This window comes from Arvicanthis niloticus, chromosome 10 (genome assembly GCF_011762505.2).
Source record: "Arvicanthis niloticus isolate mArvNil1 chromosome 10, mArvNil1.pat.X, whole genome shotgun sequence".
NCBI classification, from domain to species: Eukaryota; Metazoa; Chordata; class Mammalia; order Rodentia; family Muridae; genus Arvicanthis; species Arvicanthis niloticus.
Genome location: NC_047667.1, coordinates 61,708,564 through 61,732,647, shown reverse-complemented (window position 1 = coordinate 61,732,647; position 24,084 = coordinate 61,708,564). Strand labels below are relative to the sequence as shown.

The 24,084-nt window shown below is 39.5% G+C and overlaps 1 protein-coding gene across 1 annotated transcript in view; it reads right to left on the bottom strand.

Annotated features, from left to right (window-relative positions):
* The window catches only part of Ush2a (usherin), a 681,657-nt gene that overhangs the window by 544,626 nt on the left and 112,947 nt on the right, over positions 1-24,084 (bottom strand). Inside the window, exon 12 of the mRNA XM_034512972.2 lies at positions 1,376-1,571. Coding sequence (XP_034368863.1) covers positions 1,376-1,571 — 196 coding nt within the window. The remainder of the gene's footprint in view (positions 1-1,375; positions 1,572-24,084) is intronic.

The following is a 24,084-nucleotide window of genomic DNA, read 5'->3' as shown; positions in this document are numbered from 1 at the left end:
GAACAAAGAAAGCCACACGGAAGGAATCCTACATGTCTCTCCTCGCACATACAGAGTCAAGCTGCCCTCCACAAGTCAGCTAGACTTTGTTTTAGTATGTTAGTGTTTGTGTGCTTACCATAAAGAGGCAGAAGTAGTATTGTCCACTTTTATGCTATCTTTCCTTAAACCAGAAGGGCCCTGGGTGATGTCATCAGACTCATCTGTCATCTTTTAATTAATTAAAACGTTTGCATACCAGAAAGGCGGAGTTTTGTATATGTATGCGTGAATGAAACAGATTGGGTTACATCACACAAAAATAAATTATTCAGAATTACATGTAAATACATACAAATATATGCATATGTGTGTGTGCGCACGCATGTATGTTCCTGGTGTAGTGTACATATCACTGGTAGGCATTTTCATTATTTTGAAGTTCAGGTCAGTTTCATTAAAACCACATAGGACTTGGTATCTTGAGTGACAATAGAAATGTTTTCCTTTTTTTAAATTTCACGCAGGCGTCAGGACATGCGTGGTTAGAACACAGGGTGCACTTCATCAGCAAACTTTCCCCTCATAATATTCTCATACATCAAAATTTCAAAGTGCATTATGTACGTGGTGCATTTTGGGCACTTGATAAATTTTGTCCTTATGTGGCGGTGGTTCCCCTCAACAGTGCTGGATGTAATAAATTGCTATAATCAAATCTAATTTCTGAAAAATACCTGTGGGAGTAACACACAAAAAAGCATGTCTTGTATAAAAAAATGATAAATAACACTGAAGCCCGCTGTTTATTATAATCAGCTTGGTACGGAATTACAAAATTAAAATTATGTGACCCTTTATAAGTAACTCTAGCAATAAGAATGATGTGTGGAATTATGTTGACTTGCTTTGCATTTCACAGGGACAGTTCAAAGAAATATAATAGAAAAAAATGAAAAGATTTATCACAAAGTACCCTTTAGCACAGAATGTCTTGGAAAAAAATCCATTTATTTTGGTCTATTAAAACTAGCAGGGAAATCATTTGCTTAGAACTTATTAAGTGTAAAACATTTTGAAAATGTGCTAATTTTTTAAAAGAAACATCTATATAGCAGGAAAATTATATTTTTCTATGACTTATTAGTCAAGTCTGTGTACCTAAAACACCTACTGGCTAAAGGAACTTCTAAAGGGTTGATTAAACTAAGCTTCAAACTATAGCTTGATAGAATTATTAATTTAGTCATTTTTTAGACAGTTAATTTCATCTGAACTGTGTTTCCCAGATTTGAGCAAGAAAATCAGTTTTACCCTTCAGTTAAGAAATCAAATAGAGGTTTTCCACCCCTGATGGAAATAGAGATGTGACTGTGAAGTTGTGCATCATACATACCAATAACGTTCGCTTTGCACGAGCACTGGCCTGAATTTGGGTGACAGGTAATGTCTCCATCCACAGTCCCAGAGGGATTACAGTTACAGGGACGGCAGCCATCAGGATCCAGCGCCTGCAGGTCATAGAATCCATCCTGGCACCGAAGGCACTGTCTGCCAGACACATGTCTCTTGCAATCACATTGGCCTCCAACCTACAGGAGATACAACATTTTGTAGAATGATGAACATATCTATTTTTGGATAATTTGCTCATTAGATACAAGACAGGGAGGGAAGGAGAAAAAAAATTCTCGAAATGTTAAACAGACAAGAAGGTGGTCAGATTGTGCCCCTCATGGCAGAAAAGACGGGAAGCTTCAGCAGGGTGAAAATTTAGAAGTGAATGAAAATAGACCCATGGGAGTCAGTCGTATACGACTAAAGGGGAAACAGGGAATTAAGCATTTAAGCACTATATAAAGAAATCAGAATATAGACATGTAAGTCCTGAAAATAGAAAAGAGGCAGCAGCTAATCTTCACAACCCCAGCCCTCTGCTTTGCCCCTTCCATTTAGTATCTAGTTGGTCCAAATCTGTTTTGAGCATGTAGGTGTTTAAATTAAGAAATACGTGTCCCGATGATGAAACAGTCCCATTAAGTGTGACCGTTACCAAAGCCCTTTGCAGATAACAGCACAGCACTGAAGTCTGATCCTGATGTGTTTCCTCTTTGAGGAATGCTCCAGTGTTTTCTCACTTACGTGTGCTGTCATTTCACAGTAAGTACATCATAGACAGCTAATATTAGTGTTAGTTCTGCACATGATTTCTGATGTCTGAGAAAGGGCCTTCAGAATGCAGATTCCAAAGAATAATTTTCGCCTCATCTTTCCTTGTCTGAGAAATGAGGTCTTATTGGAATCCTTTATTTCAGGATAAAACAAGACAACTGTTGTGCAAATAACTAAGTTGTAAAAAATTAAGGGTTGACCAACTGTTTGTCGGTCACCAGATATATCCAGATATATGAGCCCCACCTTGGTCGCCCAACTGCGCAGAAGATTGAACAAGGTTCAGCCAGCAAGTTAGATCCAGTTCTAAGGTAAACTATAGATTCAAAAATTTGATGTCTTTTCTTAACATTTATTTTGTTTTTAATTATATATACATTTGCATACATATATATTTATTTGTGCATCTAAGTGCAGATGCTCACAGAGGCAACCGTTGAGTTTCCCTGCATCTAGAATTATAGGAAGCCATGAGTTATCTAATACAGGTACTGGGAACTGAACGTGGGTACTCAGTACTGAGCACTCTTAACTACTGAGTCATCTTTCCAGACCTAAGTAGCAATGTCTAAGCAGTTCTCATATATAACACTGCTGATCACACTTCATTTCACATTTCTACGTCCCTGTCAAACAGGCTGAGCAGAAAGTAGTTTAATTTCTGCAATCCTATGCCCTACTAGCGTTGAGATTCCAAATACTGGGAAGAAAGAAATACAGATAAAATGGTACCACAGGTAACAACAACAACAGGTATCCTCATATTTCAGGCTAGGTTCATTACCTGTTTTTCAAAGCTTAAAACAATATTTAGCTCAGTTTTGATCTTGCCTGAATCATAGTTTGGCCTCAAACAATTTTAAACATATTTACAAAAGAAAAATAATACCCGCTCACAAAATCTGACTCAGATTTGAAGCAACTTTCATAGGCATGGCTTGAGTCACATTCCTTCTAGTTTTATGAGATGTAGGCTCTTTGAAATTCCTTCCAGAAGGCATTCTGGGCTGTGAATAGGCCATTAAGTTCTGCCAGGTCAGCATTCCAACATTCTGATATGTTTGGTTTTTATTTTCAATTCTTCAAAATATTTTTTAATCTCTATCCTCATTCAAATTTCTAATTAATTAATTCAATTTACAGCCTGATCACAGTCCCCCCATCTCACCCTCACACCCTTTCCCCCGCTTCCCCTCTTTTTATCCTCACAGATGGGGAGGCACCACATGCCATTCGTAGCAGATGTGCAGCTTGGTCTTCATGTGGGTTCCCTTTACATGTTTTTGAAGCAGGGTCTTGTTAGATTGTCCATGTTGGTTATAGAGTCACCATCTTTCCCCCTTCAGCCATGCAGGGGCTGAGACTGCAGGATTTGTACCCTCGTCCCTGGCTTTTGATTGACATTTTGACTTTTTTGTCCTCTCTAGGTTATCTAGAAGTGGGTCAATTTCTAAGTATTTAGTGATGTTTCTGAATGTCTTGCTGGTGGATGATCTTATTGATTAATCAATATGCTTTATATGATTTGAATAATGTACAGTGTTCTGAGGTGTGGTTTATGGCCCAGATATAGTCTATTTTGGTAGATGTTTTCTGTAGACTTCAAAAACACAAGCAATGCTTGGCTGCTGTTGGACTGAGTGCTCAGTCCATGTCAATGGAGTCAACTTTGTTGAGTAGTGTTGGTATAATCTATATCCTTCCTGATTTTCTGTCCATTTGTTTTTCCTGGTTATTGAAGAAAGGGGTATTGATGGGTTTTGTTGTTGTTTGTGAAATCGGAAATTTTTCTATTTTTTTCCATTCACTTCTATTGAAGTTTGCTTTCTACGTATAGTTATTTTTGTTTGACGCACACTTATTAAGAATCAGTAGAGCTTATCACTAAAATAAAAATTACTCCCCTTGTAATCTATAATTGCGTTTGGTATCCTCTATAAAATGGTTACCATAAAACCTGTGTTTCCTAATATTAACAGACTCACTGCAGCTTTGCTTCAACTCCTGTTGGCAAGCTCTGGTTTCCCATTGGTTCTGTTAAGACGATGTGTTGCTTCTGTTTGAACTGTATGTCCTATATGCCACGTATGCTCAGTTTGTGAGATCTCACGCATGCTCAGTTGACATGGTTATTGTGGCCTCAATCTCACCACCACCAACTTCCTATTCGCTAATATGCCTAGACTTCCTTTTCTGTCCCTTCTTAATTTGTATCATGGCAATTTATTAATTCTATTTTATGTCCACAATGCCTTATAAATGTAAGTTTCATTTTATGACTTTACCATTTTCTTGCACATATTTATACAGTCTACATATGAGGAACATCAGTTTCTCTGTGGTTTAAGACCCTCGTAGCCCTTCCCTTCTGCCCCTTTAACAGTGAGATGGTTTTTTTTCATGTTACAAACTCTTTTTTATTTAATTTTATTTTTTTATTGGATATTTTATTTACATTTCAGATGCCATCCCCTTTCCCCATCCTCCCCTGTAGAAAACCCCTATCCCATGCCCCCTTTTCCTTTTTGCTTTATACACTTTTTAAAAATGTTAATCAAAGGCTTTATAAGTTTGGTAATGCTCAGTCAGAAGTGTAACCCAATACTCAACCTAGATATATCAACTATCTTTGACTGGTGGAGACACGTGAACATCTGCCTCGATATCCCCCCCTCTCTTTCTCTCTCTTTCTTTCTCTCATGACTTAGCTTCTCCTCTCCTTCTTCTCCTCCTCTCCTTACTCCTTCTCTTCCTCTCGGTACTCCTCCCACCTTAGCTCCTCCTACGTATCACCACCCTTCTTGTTAAAATAAAACTTTTTTTCTCAAAATATAACTAGAGCATAATTATGCCAATTTGTACCAGTAAGGTACAAGATAGTCCTAATACCCAGTCTGTCATTTTGTTGACTAACCAGAACCTCTGTCATCTCTCCTAACTAAAACACTTAGTTCTGAATCTAGCTTTTTCCTTGGCTTTAGAATGAATGTCAGCTGAAAACCATCCACTCAAATCTTTTCTCTCAAGGTAAATAGCGAGGATTGGCTATGAGACTATAAGTTTTCAACCCCGTCAGAAATCCAGAATGGCTGAGTTAACTAAAATTATGGGAAGCACAAAGCATAGATTCTAAAACTTAGCCAATTTATAGAGACCGCTGAACACCTGGACACTTCCTGTACTACAAAACGTCGGAGCATCTGATCTTCAGCTTCTGGCCCAGGATCATCTGACAGACCTTAGTGATGCAGAATTATTAAGGGCTGATTACTTTGTCTGGGCAGATATAATCAGTCGACTATTCTGCAAGTGTGTCCTTTTCTGGACAGTAATATGTCTGTAGATGGAAAGAGGCAATTCTTGCCTAGTGGCTGTCTCACCACAACTGGAGTAACTCCAAAGATACTCAATTTCTTCTTAGAATTCAAGACAGGAAGCTGTCAGGAGCAGACAGGTCTCTACTCAAAATGAACATTACTACAGACATGTTTGTAACATCAATTCTGTGGACTTCTGATGTTTTGAAAACCAACTACCCATGTAAGGTAATCTGGACTGTTGTCTGTTAACTCCACTCAGCTATTTCTAAATAAAACATAGAAAACACCCTAACAATAAACTCTAAGCCATGAATTTGCTATAGTCCCTTAACTCACAGGCTAACCATCTCAAATCTGTTAAAAAAGTTAAAGAAGGACTGGGTCTAAGACTTGTATTCCTAAATGTGTTATACAGGTACAATGCTTATGGAAGTATCAATATTCATCTCACTTTTATATCAATAAGAAGCTCGTACCAATGAAAACATTAAATTTGAAATCAAAGAAAAGTTGTGCCATTTAAGAAATTATAACTTCATCTTGATAATAATTGTACAGATTTCTACCAATAGGTTATGGCTATGCAATAAATCCTAGCTAATCCTCTCTATTCCCACAAAACCATTACTTTTCCCTAGAAAGACAGCCCAATATTTACCACCTTAGTCCCCAAACCCAGGGAATAGGGGCGCTGACTCTTCATTAACTTCTTCAAGCTGATTACAGGCATTGAGATATTAGAAGAGGAGTGGGGGGAAGAGTGAATGGATAAGCCTCTGACACTGTGTCTTCACTGCCTTCAGATGGAATTCCAGGACGTCAGAGGTTTGAGCAGGTCTGCTCAGCTTGCTTGATGAGTAGATACACCAAGACTGTGTATTCTGCAATATACAATTCTCAAAACAAATTTTAGTATCAAGATAATTTTTAAGAGGGCTGACATTTTATTAAGGATGTTGGTTCTAACAGCTTTTCTTCCCCCCCCTCTTTTATTGGATATAATATTTACATTTCAAATTTTATCCCCTTACCCCATTCCCCCCAACACCCAGGAACCCCTTATCCCACCCCCTCCTCCTGCTTCTATGAGGATGTGCACTCACCTACCCTCCACTCCCACCTCCCCACCCTCAGATTCTCCCCCCACTCAGTGTTCAGCCTTCTGGGACCAAAAATCTCCTCTCCCACCTATGCCCAACAAGGCCATCCTCCCCTACATATACAGCTGGAGTCATGTGTCTCTCCCTATGTGCTCCTAGGCTGGTGGTTTAGAACCTGGGGAGCTCTAGCTGGTTGATATTGTTGCTCTCCTCATGAGGCCACCAACCCTTTCGGCTCCTTCAGTCTTCTCTCTAACTTCTCCATTGGGAACCCTTGATCAGATTAATGGTTAGCTGTGAGTATCTGCCTCTGGGTATGTCAGACTCTGGGGGACCTCTAAGGAGACAGCCTTATCAGGCTGCTGTCAGCATGCACTTCCTGTCATCCTTATCAGTGTCTATTTTTGGTGACTGCACATGGGATGAATACCCAGGTGTAATGGTCTCCATACAACCTCTCCTTCAGTTTCTGTCCCACACTTTGTCTCCATATTTGCTCCCTTGGGTATTTTGTTACTTCTTCTAAGTAAGACGTAGGCATTCACACTTATTCTTCCTTCTTCATGAGCTTCATGTGGTCTGTTAGTTGAATCTTTGTTGTTTCAAACTTTTGGGCTAATATCCGCTTATCAGTGAGTAAATACCATGTGTGTTCTTTTGTGATTGTGTCACCTCACTCAGGATGATATTTTCTAGTTCCATCCATTTACCTAAGAATTACTCAAATTCATTATTTTTAATAGCTGAGTAATATTCCATTGTGTAAACGTACCACATTTTTTGTATCCATTCCTCTGTTGAAGGGAATCTGGGTTCTTTCCAGCTTCTGGCTATTATAAATAAGGCTGCTATGAACATAGTGGAACATATGACTTTGTTATATGTTGGAACATTTTCTGGGTATATGCCCAAGAGTGGTATAGCTGGGTCCTCAGATAGTGCTATGTCCAATTTTCTGAGGAACTGCCAGACTGACTTCCAGAGTGGTTGTACCAGCTTGCAACCCCACCAACAATGGAGGAATATTCCTCCTTCTCCACATCCTTGCCAGCATCTACTATCACCTGAATTTTTGATCTTAGCCATTCTGACTGATGTGAGGTGGTATCTCAGGGTTGTTTTGATTTGCATTTCCCTGATGACTAAGGATGTTGAGCATTTCTTAAGGTGCTTCTCAGCCATCCGTGTTTCCTCAGTTGAGAATTCTTTGTTTGGCTCTGTACCCCATTTTAATGGGGTTATTTTGTTGTGTGGCATCTAATTTCTTGAGTTCTTTGTATATATTCGATATTAGCCCTCTATCAGATCTAGGATTGGTAATGATTTTTTCCCAATCTGTTGGTTGCTGTTTTGTGTTATTGACAATGTCCTTTGCCTTACAGAAGCTTTGCAATTTGATGAGGTCCCATTTGTCGATTCTTGATCTTAGAGCATAAGCCATTGGTGTTCTGTTCAGGAACTTTTCCCCTGTGCCTAGGTATTCAAGGGTCTTCCCCAACTTCTTTTCTATTAGTTTCGGTGTATGTGGTTTTATGTGAAGGTCCTTTATCCACTTGGACTTGAGCTTTGTACAAGGAGATAAGAATGGATTAATTTGCATTCTTCTACATGCTGACTTCCAGTGGAGCCAGAACCATTTGTTGAAAATGCTGACCTTTTTCCACTGGATGGTTTTAGCTCCCTTGTCAAGTGACCATAGGTTTGCGGGTTCATTTCTGGGTCTTCAATTCTATTCCATTGATCTTCCTGCCTGTCTCTGTACCAATATCATACAGTTTTTTATCACTACTGCTCTGTAGTATAGTTTGAGGTCAGGGATGGTGATTCCCCCAGAAGTTCTTTTATTGTTGAGAATAATTCTCGCTATCCTAGTTTTTTTGCTATTCCAAATGAATTTGCAAATTGCTCTTTCTATCTCTATGAAGAATTGATTTGGAATTTTGATGGGGATTGAGTTGAATCTGTAGATTGCTTTTGGCAAGATGGCCATTTTTACTAAGTTAATTCTGCCAATCCAGGAGTATGGGAGATCTTTCCATCTTCTGAGATCTTCTTCGATTTCTTTCTTCAGAGACTTGAAGTTCTTGTCATACAGATCTTTCACTTGCTTGGTTAGATTTACTCCAAGATATTTTATTTTATTTGTGGCTATTGTGAAGGGTGTCATTTCCCTAATTTCTTTCTCAGCCTGTTTATCCTTTGAGTAGAGCAAGGCTACTGATTTGTTTGAGTTGATTTTATATCTAGCAACTTTGCTAAAGTTGTTTATCAGGTTTAGGAGTTCTCTGGTGGAAGTTTTAGGGTCACTTAAGTATACTATCATATCATCTGCAAATAGTGAAATTTTGACTTCTTCCTTTCCTATTTGTATCCCTTTGACTTCCTTTTGTTGTCTAATTGCTCTAGCTAGGACTTCCAGTACTATATTAAATAGGTAAGGTGAGAGTGGGCAGCCTTGTCTAGTCCCTGATCTTAGTGGGATTGCTTCAAGTTTCTCTCCATTTAGTTTGATGTTGGCTACTGGCTTGCTGTATATTGCTTTTACTATGTTTAGGTATGGGCTTTGAATTCCTGACCTTTCCAATACCTTTAACATGAAGGGATGTTGAATTTTGTCAAATGCTTTCTCAGCATCTAGTGAGATGACCATGTGGTTTTTTTCTTTGAGTTTATTTATGTAGTGGATTACATTGATGGATTTCCAAATATTGAACCATCCCTGCATTCCTGGGATAAAGCCTACTTGATCATGATGGATAATTGTTTTGATGTGTTTTTGGGTTCGGTTTGTGAGAATTTTTATTGAGTATTTTTGCATCAATATTCATAAGAGAGATTGGTCTGTAGTTTTCTTTCTTTGTTAGGTCTTTCTGTGGTTTAGGTATGAGCATAAAAGTAGCTTCATAGAACGAATTAGGTAGTGTTCCTTCTGTTTCTATTCGATGGACTACCTTGAAGAGAATTGGTATTAGGTCTTCCTTGAAGGTCCGATAGAATTCTGCACTAAAACCATCTAGCCTCGGACATTTTTTGGTGGGAAGACTTTTAATGAATTCTTCTATTTCTTTAGGGTTTATAGGATTGTTTAGATGGTTTATCTGCTCCTGATTTAATTTTGGTATCTGGTACCTGTCTAGAAAATTGTCCATTTCATCCATATTTTCCAATTTTGAGTATAAGCCTTTGTAGTAGGATCTGATGATTTTTTTAATTTCCTCAATTTCTGTTGTTATGTCTCCCTTTTCAGTTCTGATTTTATTAATTTGGATACTGTCTCTGTGCTCTTTGTTTAGTCTGGCCAAGGGTTTATCTATCTTGTTGATTTTCTCAAAGAACCAGCTCCTGGTTTTGTTGATATTTTGTACAGTTCTTTCTGTATCTCCTTAGTTGATTTCTGCCCTGAGTTTGATTATTTCCTGCCGTCTACTCCTCTTGGGTGTATTAGCTTCTTTTTGTTCTAGATCTTTCAGGTGTTCTGTCAAGTTGTTAGTGTATGCTCTTTCCAGTTTCTTTTTGTGGGCACTTAGAGCTATGAGTTTTCCTCTTAGTACTGCTTTCATATAGTCCCACAAGTTTTGGTATGATATATCCTCATTTTCAATAAATTCTAAAAAGTCTTTAATTTCTTTCTTTATTTCTTCCTTGACCAAGTCATCATTGAGTAGAACATTGTTCAGTTTCCATGTGTACGTAGGCTTTCTGTTGTTTTTGTCCATATTAAAGACGAGTCTTAGTCCATGATGATCTGATAGGGTACAAGAGATTATTTCAATCTTTTTGTATCTGTTGAGGCCTGTTTTGTGACAAATTATATGGTCTATTTTGGAGAAGGTACCATGAGGTGCTGAGAAAAAGTTATATTCTTTTTATGATGAAATGTTCTATAGATGTCAGTTAAGTTCAATTGGTTCATAACTTCTGTTAGTTTCATTGTGTCTCGGTTTAGTTTCTGTTTCCATGATCTGTCTATAGCTGAGAGTGGGGTGTTGAAATCTCCCACTATTATTGTGTGAGGTGCAATGTATGCTTTAAGCTTCAGTAAAGTTTCTTTTATGTATGTGGGTGCCCTTGCATTTGGGGCATAGATGTTCAGAATTGCAAGTTCCTCTGGTACATTTTTTCTTTGATGAATATGAAGTGTCCTTCTTTATCTTTTTTGATTACTTTTGGTTGAAATCGATTTTATTTGATATTAGAATTGTTACTCCAACTTGTTTCTTGGGACCATTTGCTTGGAAGATTGTTTTCCATCATTTTACTCTGAGGTAATATCTGTCTTTTTCACAGAGGTGCGTTTCCTGTATGCAGCAAAATGTTAGGTCCTGTTTATGTATCCAATCTGATAGTCTATGTCTTTTTATTGGAGAATTGAGTCCATTGATATTAAGAGATATTAAGGAGAAATGAATGTTGTTTCCTGTTATTTTTGTTATTGGTAGTGGTGTTATGTTTGTGTATCTATCTTCTTTTAGGGTTGTTGGAAGATTATTTTTTGCTTTTTCTAGGTTATAGTTTCCCTCCTTGTATTAGAGTTTTTCACCAATAATCCTTTGAAGTGCTGGATTTGTGGTAAGATATTGTGTAAATTTGGTTTTGTCATGGAATATTTTGGTTTCTCCATCAATATTGATTGAGAGTTTTGCTGGGTATAGTAGTCTGGGCTGGCATTTGTGTTCTCTTAGGGTCTGTATGATATCAGTCCAGGATCTTCTGGCTTTCATAGTCTCTGGTGAGAAGTCTGGTGTAATTCTTATAGGTCTGCCTTTATATGTTACTTTACCTTTTTCCTTTACTGCTTTTAGTATTTTTTCTTTGTTTTGTACATTTGATGTTTTGATTATTATATGGCAGGAAGTATTTTTTTTCTGGTCTAAACTATTTGGAGTTCTGTAGGCTTCTTGTATATTTATGGACATCTCTTTCTGTAGGTTAGGAAAGTTTTCCTCTATAATTTTGTTGAAGATATTTACTGGTCCTTTAAGTTGAGAGTCTTCCCCCTCATCTATACCTATTATCCTTAGGTTTGGACTTTTCATTGTGTCTTGGATTTTCTGTATGTTTTGGGTTAGTAACTTTTTGTATTTTGCATTTTCTTTGACAGTTGTGTCAATGTTTTCCATGGTATCTTCTGCACATGAGATTCTCTCTTCTATCTCTTGTATTCTGTTGGTGATACTTGTGTCTATGACTCCTGATCTTTTTCCTAGGTTCTCTATCTCCAGGATTGTCTCCCTTTGTGATTTCTTTATTGCTTCTACTTCCATTTTTAGATCTTGGATGGTTGGTTTTGTTTAATTCCTTTACCTGTTTGGTGGTATTTTCTTGCAATTCTTTAAAGGATTTTTGTGTTCCCTCTTTAAGGGTTTCTATCTGTCTACCTGTGTTTTCCTTAAATTCTTGAAAGTGTTATTTATGTCCTTCTTAAAGTCCTATATCATCATCATGAGAAGTGATTTTAAATCTGAATCCCGCTTTTCCAGTGTGATGGGGTGTTCAGGGCTTGCTATGATGGGGGAACTGCGTGCTGATGATGCCATGTAACTTTAGATTCTGTTGCTTACCTTCTTGCGCTTGCCTTTCGCCATCTGGTTAACTCTAGTGCTACCTGTACTCGCTGTCTCTGACTGAAGCTTGCCTTTCCAGTTATCTTGCTTTTGTCTGATCTCCTTGGGGTCCAGATGTCTCTGTGATCTTCTCCAGCTGCTCTGAGTACAGTGGTAACTCTAGGATGACTCAGGATAAGGTGTCTCCAAGGTAGCAGACCAGCTAAGTGTCCACTGTTTTGGGTGCAGTGTCTCCTCTAGGATGTCTCAGGATAAGGTGCCCACTGTTCTGACTGCAGTGGCTCCTCTAGGATAACTCAGGATATGTTGTCTGTTTCTCTGAGTTCAGTTGTTCCTCTGTCTCTCTGGGTTCAGTGGTACCCGTGCCACTCTGTCTCCGGTGGAATCCAGTGTCCACACAAAAGCAGACCTGGCAGGGTCTGCTCCAGGCCTCAGATCTGGGAGAGGGGCGGAAGGGGAGTGCTATTCTGCATGGGCGGGCATTTGGGTATCTGCTGGAATCTGAGCACTCCCGCACTCAGCTATGGGATTAGGGTAGTGTGTGGGTCTTCCTACCTACGGCTCTGGCTTCAGTGGAGCCTCCAGGATATCTTGGGCGGAATCCAGTGTCCACACAAGAGCAGACTGGGCAGGGGTCTGCTCCAGGCCTCAGATCCTGGAGAGGGGCGGATATTACAAACTCTTAAAGGTGATGTTGATTTCGTTTAAACTTCCCATTTCCCCTTAGAGAGAGTAAAATGGTCAGGAAATGCACATTTGTAACTGCTGTTTTGTGTGTGCCTTCTTTCTCTGTATTGATCCATGGAACTTGTAGTATTCCACTTCCTCTGAAGTACTTTTACCACATAGTTCTTCCTGCAATGAACTGTAACTTTATACATTGTACAATTCAAGTCTATCCTCCTCTCAGAGAGACTCTGTAATAGACAGAGAATTAAACTGTGCCATCTCTTTGTGCATTTTCCTGTTGCCCAATTTCTTCTCACTTGAGATATCTGTCAGGACTCTGCTGTCATCTGATGGTTATTATGTGTGGAATGTGTATTTTTCCCATGATACTTTAATATTTTGTTTTTATCACTACAGGGAATGATCAATAGTTCTGAGAAATTTGATGATTATATACCTATTGGTTGTTTTCTTTGTATTTCTCCACTGTGTGTTTCATTGCCCTTGGCTCTGTGACTTTATGGTTTTATATACAATTTTGGAAATTTCTACCTTTCATTTCTTTGTGTATTTTTTGTCTGCCCCAGCCCCTTCCTCTCTTCCAGGGAATTCAGTTTCATATGAAGTCTTGTGAAGTTGTGTGATGGCTCACTGACACTGCCTTTACTATTAGTCATTTTTATCTCTATATCTCAGTTATATTGCTCTTGTGTTGTTTCTTAATATTCTAGTCAATGGACAATCTACTATCAATTCTAATCAGTTTTCCATTCCATATGCTGTAGTGTTTTCTTATATAATATCTGCTATTTTTTAACATCTACATCCCCATCTACCTTTAAAAACATCCAGAATAGAGTTATGATGTGTATACTACATCATTGTAATGTATTTACCTGACATTAGTACATGTCCTTAGATTCTGAAAAAGTTTAAATTAGTGGTCTTTTTTTAAAGACTCAACATGGAATGCAATGGGCTGTTCTATTTTGTTGCCTGCCTGGAAATTTCTCAGCTTGCCACGGCTGCTTAGTGCTTTTACCCTAAAGTTTCCTCAATGGGATGGCAACCCCTAGCTCTTTTCACATAAAACAATCAATAGTCATGTGAAGAAACAAGGAAAATTCTCTGTGGACCTCTAATATGATTTCTCTGAGTTCATCTCTTCTTTCTGAAACTAACAACATGGGTTTCCCAAAACCCTTAGCTTCTTTCCCATACCTTGGTATAGACACTCCTTAAAGGAAGCCATCTGGGTAAACTGTAGACCTATATCATTTAGTCTCTGTTCCTAGTGGCATTTTCTTCGATGTCTAACGCTTGGGTTCTTGTATGCAATTAATACAGTTTGTCTACCTTTTGGTTTCTTCGGGTGAAAGACAAACTCACTTTCTGTTCAGTTTAAACTAGAAGTTGCATGAAGGGTTATAAACAAATACTTCATCATAAGAAGGGCAGGAAAGAAAACCACTGAAACCTAGTTTACCAGAAGAATAGATGAAACATTCAGAAGGCACTTATTAGCAGCATTTAGCATATTATGGAGGGAGTTCTGTTAGGAAACATTTATTCAGATATTTTACATAAGCCTCAGGCTTTGAACCCAAATAAGAGAGAGCTCCCAGGAAGCTTGGCAGTGGTGCCTCTGCTTCTAACTACAAGGAGTCTGAATGGCATAAATCAAAGTCTCACACTATCTCTCAACTGCTCAAGAATTCAGTTTTGAAGGCATCCAAATTAGGATCCTAAATCTTCAACTACCCTATCAGTATAACACTTTCTGGAAGGGAAATTTTGGACAGTAGCAGAATTTGCATAATAACTAAACTTAGAGGAACACAGAGCCCCTTGGGGTGTCCAAAAGAGCTAAGAATACTCAGAGTGTGTGTACTGGCTTCATTAGAGATTAACAAATTAACATAAAATTTGCTCATGAGGAGTTTAGAAGGACTAAAAAAAATCATAAAGTTATTTCTTCTCAAGGAAATATAGATAGCAACTTTTGAGCATTGTTTGAAGAGTGCACATTTAAGTATTTGTGCAAAAAGCTCCAAGGTTTTCTATTGTGGTGGTCCATGTCTGTAATTTCAATATCTAAGAGGCTGAGACAGGCAACACCCGCACCTCTTGTCTCAAAACTCTATGTAATTATCTCCTACAGGTCTTACCAAGTTCAACCCATGCAACAAGACATGTGCATGTTTATTGTCTCCACAAGTCTCCACAAGTGTGGTTGTTGTTTGACTATTCTGAGAATAACATCTTTTATGTGTGCATGTGTGTGTGTGTGTGTGTGTGTGTGTGTGTGTGTGTGTGTGTCTGTGATATGTACCTGTCTAACACTTGAAACAGAGGGTTCTCACTGAACCTGGAGCTAAGCTGATGGCTATCAAACTCCAGCAATTCTTCTATTTCACTGAACATACACACACACACACACACACACACACACAACACACACACATATAACATACATGCACACACACACTACTGAGGTTAAAGGCTTGTTTGTATTCATGTTTAGTCTGTAGGTATGTTCTAAAGATTTGAACATAGTTCCTCATCCTTGTAAACCACTGAGCCTTCTTCTCAGTCTTTAATCTTCCTTTTGTAAAAGAAGCTAAAAATCAGGAAGACAATAGGGTTTCTGGAAAGTCAGTCAGAAAGCATCCTTCACATCCGAAGCCCTGCTCATAGCCACCATTCTCAATTTACCCAGAATGCTAAGCTGCAAGTTCATTAACAGCAACAGGAAGGATGTTAGGCCCAAGGAAGGGTAATGGCTTGGTTTGCACCTGTCAGGAGCTGAGAGCATACTGGCAAAGAAAGTCAAGTGCAACAGCTGTGGAGCACATGCATTCCCCAACAGCATTGTTTCACCATGCTACTTGGTGATCACAACCAGGGACTCTCCAACTTTGGACAACAAGAGAGCCCACATCAGTTGTACAGGCCATGTGGCAATAGTGGCTATACTGCTGTGTGACAACTGTCACGAATCTGGCAGGGATAATAATGACAGCATAAAAAATAGTGAAACCTTGTAAAATGAAACAAAAACAACTTCTTCAACTCTTTTTTTTTTTCATATTTTTCAACTCTCCTCCAGATTCCCAAATAGGATTTCTCACACAGTAAATTCAAGGCATTGAGTAAATCAATATAGAGATTTTAGTGTAGGTGTGCTAAAAATTGGTATGTTTTTGGTTAAAGAAAGCAGAAAGCATGATTTTTAGGGTGATAAGCAAACACAGCATTTCCCATGATTTCTGTCATTGTAAGTAAAATGAAACAAAAATTATGTCTTCATAAGTATGCAGTTGGCTGATGGGAGAAGAAACTTAATGTTCTGCAGATGACATCTTCTCCCAGAACTCACTAAAAGCCAATGAGGTAATGGAGACGCTGCCAAACAAAGAGTCACTAAAGCAAAATCTGAAGATTGGGAAATTAAATAGAATCTGGGGTTTCATTTGAACAGGCAAAGTACAAACGCTGGCAAGAAGAAAAGGAAAGGTTTAATCAATGAATATATTCTTCAAAATGTTATCTTTTCCTGTGAAGAATATGGGCGGCTTTGCAGCTTTGCTTGTAGAAACGGTTGTCTGTTATTGAAAGCAATATATTCAAGTTGTCAATTAGTATGCAGTAGTTTAGTCTGTACCCTGTGAGGTACAAGGTCACACTACAGTAAGGGATTCTCCCAGTTGGAAACATACTTTCCCCTCTAGTATTGTTAATAGTACCCAGAAACTGCACAGAATGATACCGATGAGCTTGTTGTTCATGTGTGTGTGTGTGTGTGTGTGTGTGTGTGTGTGAGAGAGAGAGAGAGAGAGAGAGAGAGAGAGAGAGAGAGAGAGAGAGAGTGTTTATGTACATCTGTGGGAGTTCATTGTAGGAACCTTAGAGGAGGATGCTGGTTGTTCTAGCCTTCATCCTCATTCCCTTGCAGGATATTTTGAATGAAAGTGCCCCCATGGGCTCATATATTAGAATATTGGGGTCCTAGTGGACAATTTGGAAGCACTAGGAGGTGTGGCCTTGTGAAGGAGGCATGCCACTGGGAGTGATTTTTGAGGTTTCAAAAGCCCATGCCAGCTCTTCTCTCTCTCTCTCTCTCTCTCTCTCTCTCTCTCTCTCTCTCTCTCTCTCTCTTTTCCCACTCTCTCTCTCTCTCTCTTTCCATACCTTCTTCACTCCCTCTGTTCCTCCCTCTGCCTCCATACTTGGTATCAGACATAAGCTCTCAGCTATTGTTTCATGTTTATACCTTCCTTCATGGTACCACACTCCCTACCATGATGATAATGAGATTAACCCTCTGAAATTATAAGCAAGCTTCTAATTAGATGGGTTGTTTTCTCTAAGTTGTCTAGGTCCTGGTGTTTCTTTGTAGTGATAGAACAATGACTAAGTTACCTTTGAGACAGAGTCTCTCACTGAACTTAAAGTTAGTCTAATGACCAGGGAGATCTGGGGGTCCTCCTGTCCCTCTTTCTAGAGCACTGGGTTTGCGATTATGTTAAATTATGCCTAGATTCTTAGGTGACCTAAGTTCAGTTCTCAGTATCTAACCAGCTGAGCCATCTCCTCGGCCCCATCACTACAGTTCTGGTGGTGATAGCTGTGTGGTATCTGCAGTGAGGTGTGGTGAGAGGACAGTTCCTTGGATGAGAAAATGACATGCTTTCTATAAAAATTTCTACAAAATTCAATAAAAGCACCAAGTCAATGTTGTATTTTATTTTTATTATTTCCAAGGAATGGAAAGTCTAGGAAAAGTTTTTGTTATGAGAGTCTGCAACCAACTGCCTACACAACAAAGCGTAAAGGCCGGGGAGTGGACTCAACAAAGCTTTCCAGTCTCAAGTGTTCCTCAAGCCACCTCAGTGAGCATCACAGAGTGTTTGGACCTCATTCACAGTGCCTTTGCACACTGAGCACACCTGGGTGATTCAAACTCTTTGAATAGCTTTATGGAGGATATGTCACAAGAGAAGAATGAAAATATGGGAAGAGAACATGATGCTCACAAAGCAACTCATAAACATGATCATCTGGTTTTCTATAAATAGGAACTTTATTTCCTATGAATAGTGATTTTTTTTCATTTTTCTCTACATTTGATTTTATTACAATTTTAAAGAGAAATTTTGAAAGCAAATTTTCTTCCTCCACACTGTTTTACAGGGACCACATATGTATCCAAAACCCACAAAAGCCCACTGCTCTATCTGGTACCCAAAGGCCCAAGTAAGAACCCAGATGCAGACATTCATGGTTCCTCGGAGCCTGCCCAGCTTCCCCAAAAGAACATCACTCCCTTGTCTCCATAGCCTGGCCCACATCTTGCAGATCCCTTCTGCTCTATAAGAGGACATTCTAGTACTAGGAACCCCAGAGGCCACACTAGGTCTCAGAGCCCCAGAACCCCAGAGGTCATGCAGGCTACCACCAAAACACTGGTGGAGACAACCTACTGAACTTGAAGACTTGCTAGTCATAAGAAGCACAGGATACTCAGGCCAGAAGACCAGGTATAAAATAGAAACCAATGGGGAAAACACACACCCAGCAAAGACAAACTTAGTAATTTGCACCTAAACTTGTAATTACCCCAGACCCACATACCTAGAGGCTAGCTTAAGAACACAGTCAATGACCAGGGCAATATGGCACCACCAGAGCCAAACTATCCTACTACAGCAAGCCCTAGGTTTTCTAAAAACAGGCAAAACACAAGAAAATGACCTTAAAAAACAGCCTTTTAAAGATAAAGACCCTTAATGAGGAAATGAATAAATCCTTTAAAGAAATCTAAGAAAACACAGACAGATGAAGGAAATGAGTAGAACTATTCAAGACATGAAAATGGAAGTAGAAGCAATAAAGAAAACACAAACTAACAGAATTGTGGATATGAAAAATTTAGGTAAGTGAACAAGAATTATAACCACAAGTTTCACCAACAGAATACAAGAGTTGTAAGAAAGAATCTCAGGCATAAAAGATATGATAGAAGAAATTGATACATTTGTCTATGAAAATGTTAAATCTAAAATGTTCATGGAGAAGTTAGAGAGAAGACTGAAGGAGGTGAAAGGGTTTGTGGCCCCATGAGGAGAGCAACAATACCAACTAACCAGAGCTCCCCAGGGTCTAAACCACTAGCCTGGGAGCACAAAGGGAGAGACCCAAGGCTCCCTCTGTACATGTAGGGGAGGATGGCCTTGTCAGACATAGGTGGGAGAGGAGATCCTTGGTCCCATGAAGGCTGAACACCGAGTGGGGAGGAATTTGAGGGTGGGGAGGAGGGAGTCTGGGGTAGGTGGGGGCACATCCTCGTAGAAGCATGAGGTGGGGGGATGGGATAGGAGGTTCCTGGGTGGTGGGGGTAAGGAGGTAAAGGGATAAAATCTGAAATGTAAATATAATATCCAATAAAAAAAGAAAGAAAAAGAAAATGTCATACTGAGTGAGGTAACCTAAACTCAGAAAGACTAACATGGTATGTACTCACTTTTAAGTGGATCTTAATCTGTAAATTAAAGAATAAGCATGCTACAATCCATAGACCCATAGAAATTAAGTAAGAAGGCCTGGGGGGGGGGCTCATGCATGCATCTCCCTGGAAGGGGAAATAGAGTAGACATCACAAGCAGACTGGAAGTGGGCAGGGATGGAAAGAGGAGGGATCAGGTGGGGCAAGGATAGAAGGAGAGGGTACTGGGAGAAACAACTAAAATCAGGGGACAGAGCATCTCAGGGACAAGCTAGAAAACTAGTGCAATAGGAACTCCCAGGAACCTATGAGAGTCACCCTAAGACTCCTAGTAATGGGGGATACAGAGACTGAACTAACATCTCCTGTAACTAGGAAAGACTTCTAGTGGAGGTATTGGTATACTTAACCAAGTCACAATTTGTCCTGCCTATGAGATGTGCTGGAGTAAGGTGACACAGAACTTGTGAGAGTGGTCAAGCAATGATTGGTCTATCTTAAAACCCACACCATGAATAAGAACCTACCCCTGACACTGCCTGGAGTGCCAAGACCCAGAAGCTGTATAGCCCAGAAACCTAGACTAGCATCAAACATGACTAGAAAACAAAGTCAATGAAGTAATTCCTAATTATACTCTGATATACGCATGGATTGAGCCTAGTCCAATCGTCACCAGAGAGGCTTCATTCAGCAATTTATGGAGACAGATGCAGAGCCCCACAGCCACACATTAGGTGGAGCTTGAGGAATCCTGTGGAAGATGGGAAGGAAGGATTGTAGGAGCCAGAGGGGTCAAGGACACCACAAGAAAACCCACAGAATCAACTGACCTGGACTCACAGGGCACAGTGAGACCAAACCAACAACCAGGGAGCCTGTATGTATGTTACAACCTAGGCCCTCTGCATGCATGTTATAATTGTGTAGCTTGGTATTCTTGTGGAACTCCTTGGGGGCTGCCTCTGATGCTGTTGCCTGCACTTAGAACCCCCTTTCTCCTCCTGGGTTGCCTAGTCTAGCCTTAATCCCACGGGAAGTGACTAGTCTTGTTGCAACTGGATATGCCTGTTTTGTTGACACCCATGGGAGGCCTGTCCTTTTCTGAAAAGAAATGAGGAAGAATGGGTGGGGAGGAATATGTGGAAGAGAAAACTGCAGGAGAAATGTAACATATAAGAGAATATATATATATATATATATATATATATATATATATATATATATATTCTTCCTTCATTTTTGATCTTAGGTTGAAAAGGTTTACTGTTAATTATTAAGTAGGCTCATCACTGTGGCTCATGTACAGATAGCCTGGTCAGCTTGATAAATGTCTATGTCCATCTTAGAGTTTTATCATGGGAGATTTTTAATATTGTTTTTGTGTGTGCACTTCTTTATTATTAAATCATAATTTTTACTTTTTAACACAGGGGTTATAAACAGAAAAATGCAAGATGTGGGGAAGAGGATGACACAGGTGCATAGGTGTTCAGAGGGAGCACAGATATCTTTCAGAACAGGATATCAGCTGGGTAAATGTTCAGGGGACAGGTCATTATGACTCTGTCTATGATTCACTTGTCCTTATCTAAGTTGGTACTATCTGCCAAGGCTGCCTATTTACAAGGTCTATGACTATTCAGGCTGGTAAATTTCCACAAAAGCTGCCTGTTTACAATAGCTTATAGCCATCTGTTTCAGTGTTTTTTCACAGAGCCCCAAGACTTTGTGTTAGCAGGCATGTATGTCAGGCCTATTGCTGATTTTAGGTTTATGGCTGATTTTAGGCCTTCAGTGTATAAGCAGGGCTGCCCCTGACATCTCCTCCCTTCTCCAAGTATAGAAGGGCTATGGTGATTCTAATCTTGTGAAGGCAGGGATAGAGGCCTGACCTCCAGTAATTAAAGGGGACCTTGTAATGGCTCTGGTCCTCCTGTCGTTGTCCAGTGAAACATGAGGGCCATACCCATCCCAATGTCTTTTTCCTGGAGAGGGGAAACTTTTGACATCAACCCCTATGCAAATTTTTAAACTATTTTATACAGTTTATTGAGATGATTACAAGGAACAGCTCTTTTATTATATCCATGTGTTTTTTCTATTAATTATGACAAAATAGTTATATTCATTAAAATGCATAATTGAATTGAAATAATATTCCAACTGATTTTGTAATAAGTAATTTTCACTTCCAAGGTCCATGCTGACTAGCCATGGTGCATGATTTACATGACAGGAGTCATGTCAATAAGTATTGTATAGGTATTCTACAACTGTGTTCACATGGAACATTCATATGGAATTTCCTGCTAGTGCTTTATGCAGCTCTGGGATTGGAGTTAGAGAGTTCTTACAAAGTGATCTGAGAAGCCTGTGTTCCTCCTCAGTATTCTAAACACATCTATGAGCCCAATATGACCATTCAGTGTGGTCTACTACTGCATGCCATGGAAACTATACCAGGAAAGCCAAGATGGCCTGGAATTTCCCTCACCTATGGACCTTTCATTTGTTGAGGTACATCACAGAGACACTGGCTCTAGAGATGAACCTTTTGGCAGATAACATCAGAGTAGAAGCCATTTATGCAGGTGGCAGAGCCAGACACGGAGCCAGTCAGAACTCAAATGGCCAGACAGGAAGTGAAATGAAGATCACATGATCAGACAGAGATCACACAGTCATACCGAAAGCTGGATGTTGATAATGTGTTGCAGTAACTCAGAGATCACATGGTCAGACAAGAACTCAGATAGAGATGTTTTGGCTGCACAGGAAGCCAGACAGAGATCAAATGACATAATGGGAAACAAACATGGCAAACAAATGGATGTACACCAGACAGAGCGTACAAGGTCCAGGGAGAAGCGAGATAGAGGACATACAGCTAGACAGAAAGCCAGACAGAGCTGAAAAGATCAACAGAAACCCACATGAAGTTTACACAGGAAGACAGGAAAGAAGACAGAAAAGGAGAACATCCAACAATAGCCATTCCTAAGTCCCTTGTCTTTTAAGGTATCATCGTATCATAATATTGCCACAGCAGGACCAAGCTTTAGACACATAGCCTTTGGGAGGCATACTTGAGTTATATCCCAAACATGGTTTTCAGATATCCCCAAATTCCAGCATTCAATCACTATGAAAAATAACAATACCCGCCCTCCCAAAGCAAACCCGTGCATCAAACCCAGGAGACTAGCCACCTGAAGGAACACCTAGAGAGAAGTGTGTTGAAAGTAACCACAAGAAATCAGAAGACCTAAACAGCATTCATAGCATATGGGAGGAACTTTCACTCTTAAAAGAACTGGGAACTTGAGAACTTGAAGTGCCAGTTTGAGAACGGGGAATAGAAAGCAATTGGTTTTGCTGGGCCAAGATAAAGTAAATGGAGGGGTTTTACAGCGAGAGGCAAGGAGAGCAGAGAAGCCAGGCTTTAGTGAGCTTTAAAAACTGCCTGATCAGGGCACTTGTTATGAACAAGGCCCCTCATCAAGAAGAAACCTCTTTTGGGTGTGGATAGGCAGGATAGGTAGTTGAAAAAAGTATTACAAAAGGCTGGGATTTTCCGTGAAAATGACAAAACCAAAAATGCTTAGTTTATTTATAAATGGGCGGTTACTCACATAGAAAGTTAAAATGTGATAGTTTTGAATTACTTCTTTATTCATTTTATATATGACTTGACTAGCAGAGTACCTGGGATAATCTTACCCCATACTAAAAATGAAAACTATTTTTCTCTGTGTACACATGTGCATCTCTCTCTCTCTCTCTCTCTCTCTCTCTCTGTGTGTGTGTGTGTGTGTTAGATTTATGGTAGAGGCTCATGCAGCCCAGGCTTGCCACAAACTTACTTTATAGGCATAGATGACACTGAATTCTTGATCCTATATGGCCCCACCTCCCAACTGGTGGGCTCATGCACAATTTCTACTCAGTGTTGTTAAGTAATTAGCTATGACTCCTAGGATGCCATTTAGAAAATATTTATACAATTTGCTTAGGTTAAAATGGCTACTCTATGTCCATGGTTATAAAAATATTTTTCAAACATACATGACATTCTTAAAAGTAAGGGAAAGAATGAACCCATGTATTTATATCCAACATGCAGTTACAGGCTTGGTCCTTTAATTCTACACAACTAGAAGCTCAGAGCTTCAAAATTAAAATGTGGAGGCCAGGAGCCTTCATTTTAAAAGCTCCATGGCTGAACCATGTGAACATTGTTCTTTAGCATTCAGTATGTCAACTACTGCATACTTATTTAGCTGCTGACGTATGTCTGCAAATCCCAGGACTCAGAACTTCTTAGTTGTACATCCTATTACTGTTAGGTCCACGACTGATCTGCAGGGAAGCACAGCCTGTCTAAGCCAGACCAGCACTGGAGTAAGAATCTAAATCTAAATACTGGCAGACACCGATTTAATTTTTCTAAATTATGGAGACTGGAGAGTTAGCTCAGGTGGCCAAGAGCTGCTTCTTACGGTAAGTGGAATGACTCACACTTTAAGCCTCAGCACAGGGTAACAGACAGGGGGGATACTTGGGCTGAGTGGCTCATAAGCTCAGTGTAACTGGTAAGTTCCAGACTAGACAGAGACCCTGTTTCCAAAGTATAAAATAGTTATGGAGGTTGACAAGTGTCATCTACTAGTGACCTCTGACCTCAGTCCTACTTGCATAGAGATACACATGCACACATGTGAGCAGAAAAAACATGCACACATAGTCTTGAAACACACAGAGAGAGGCGGGGG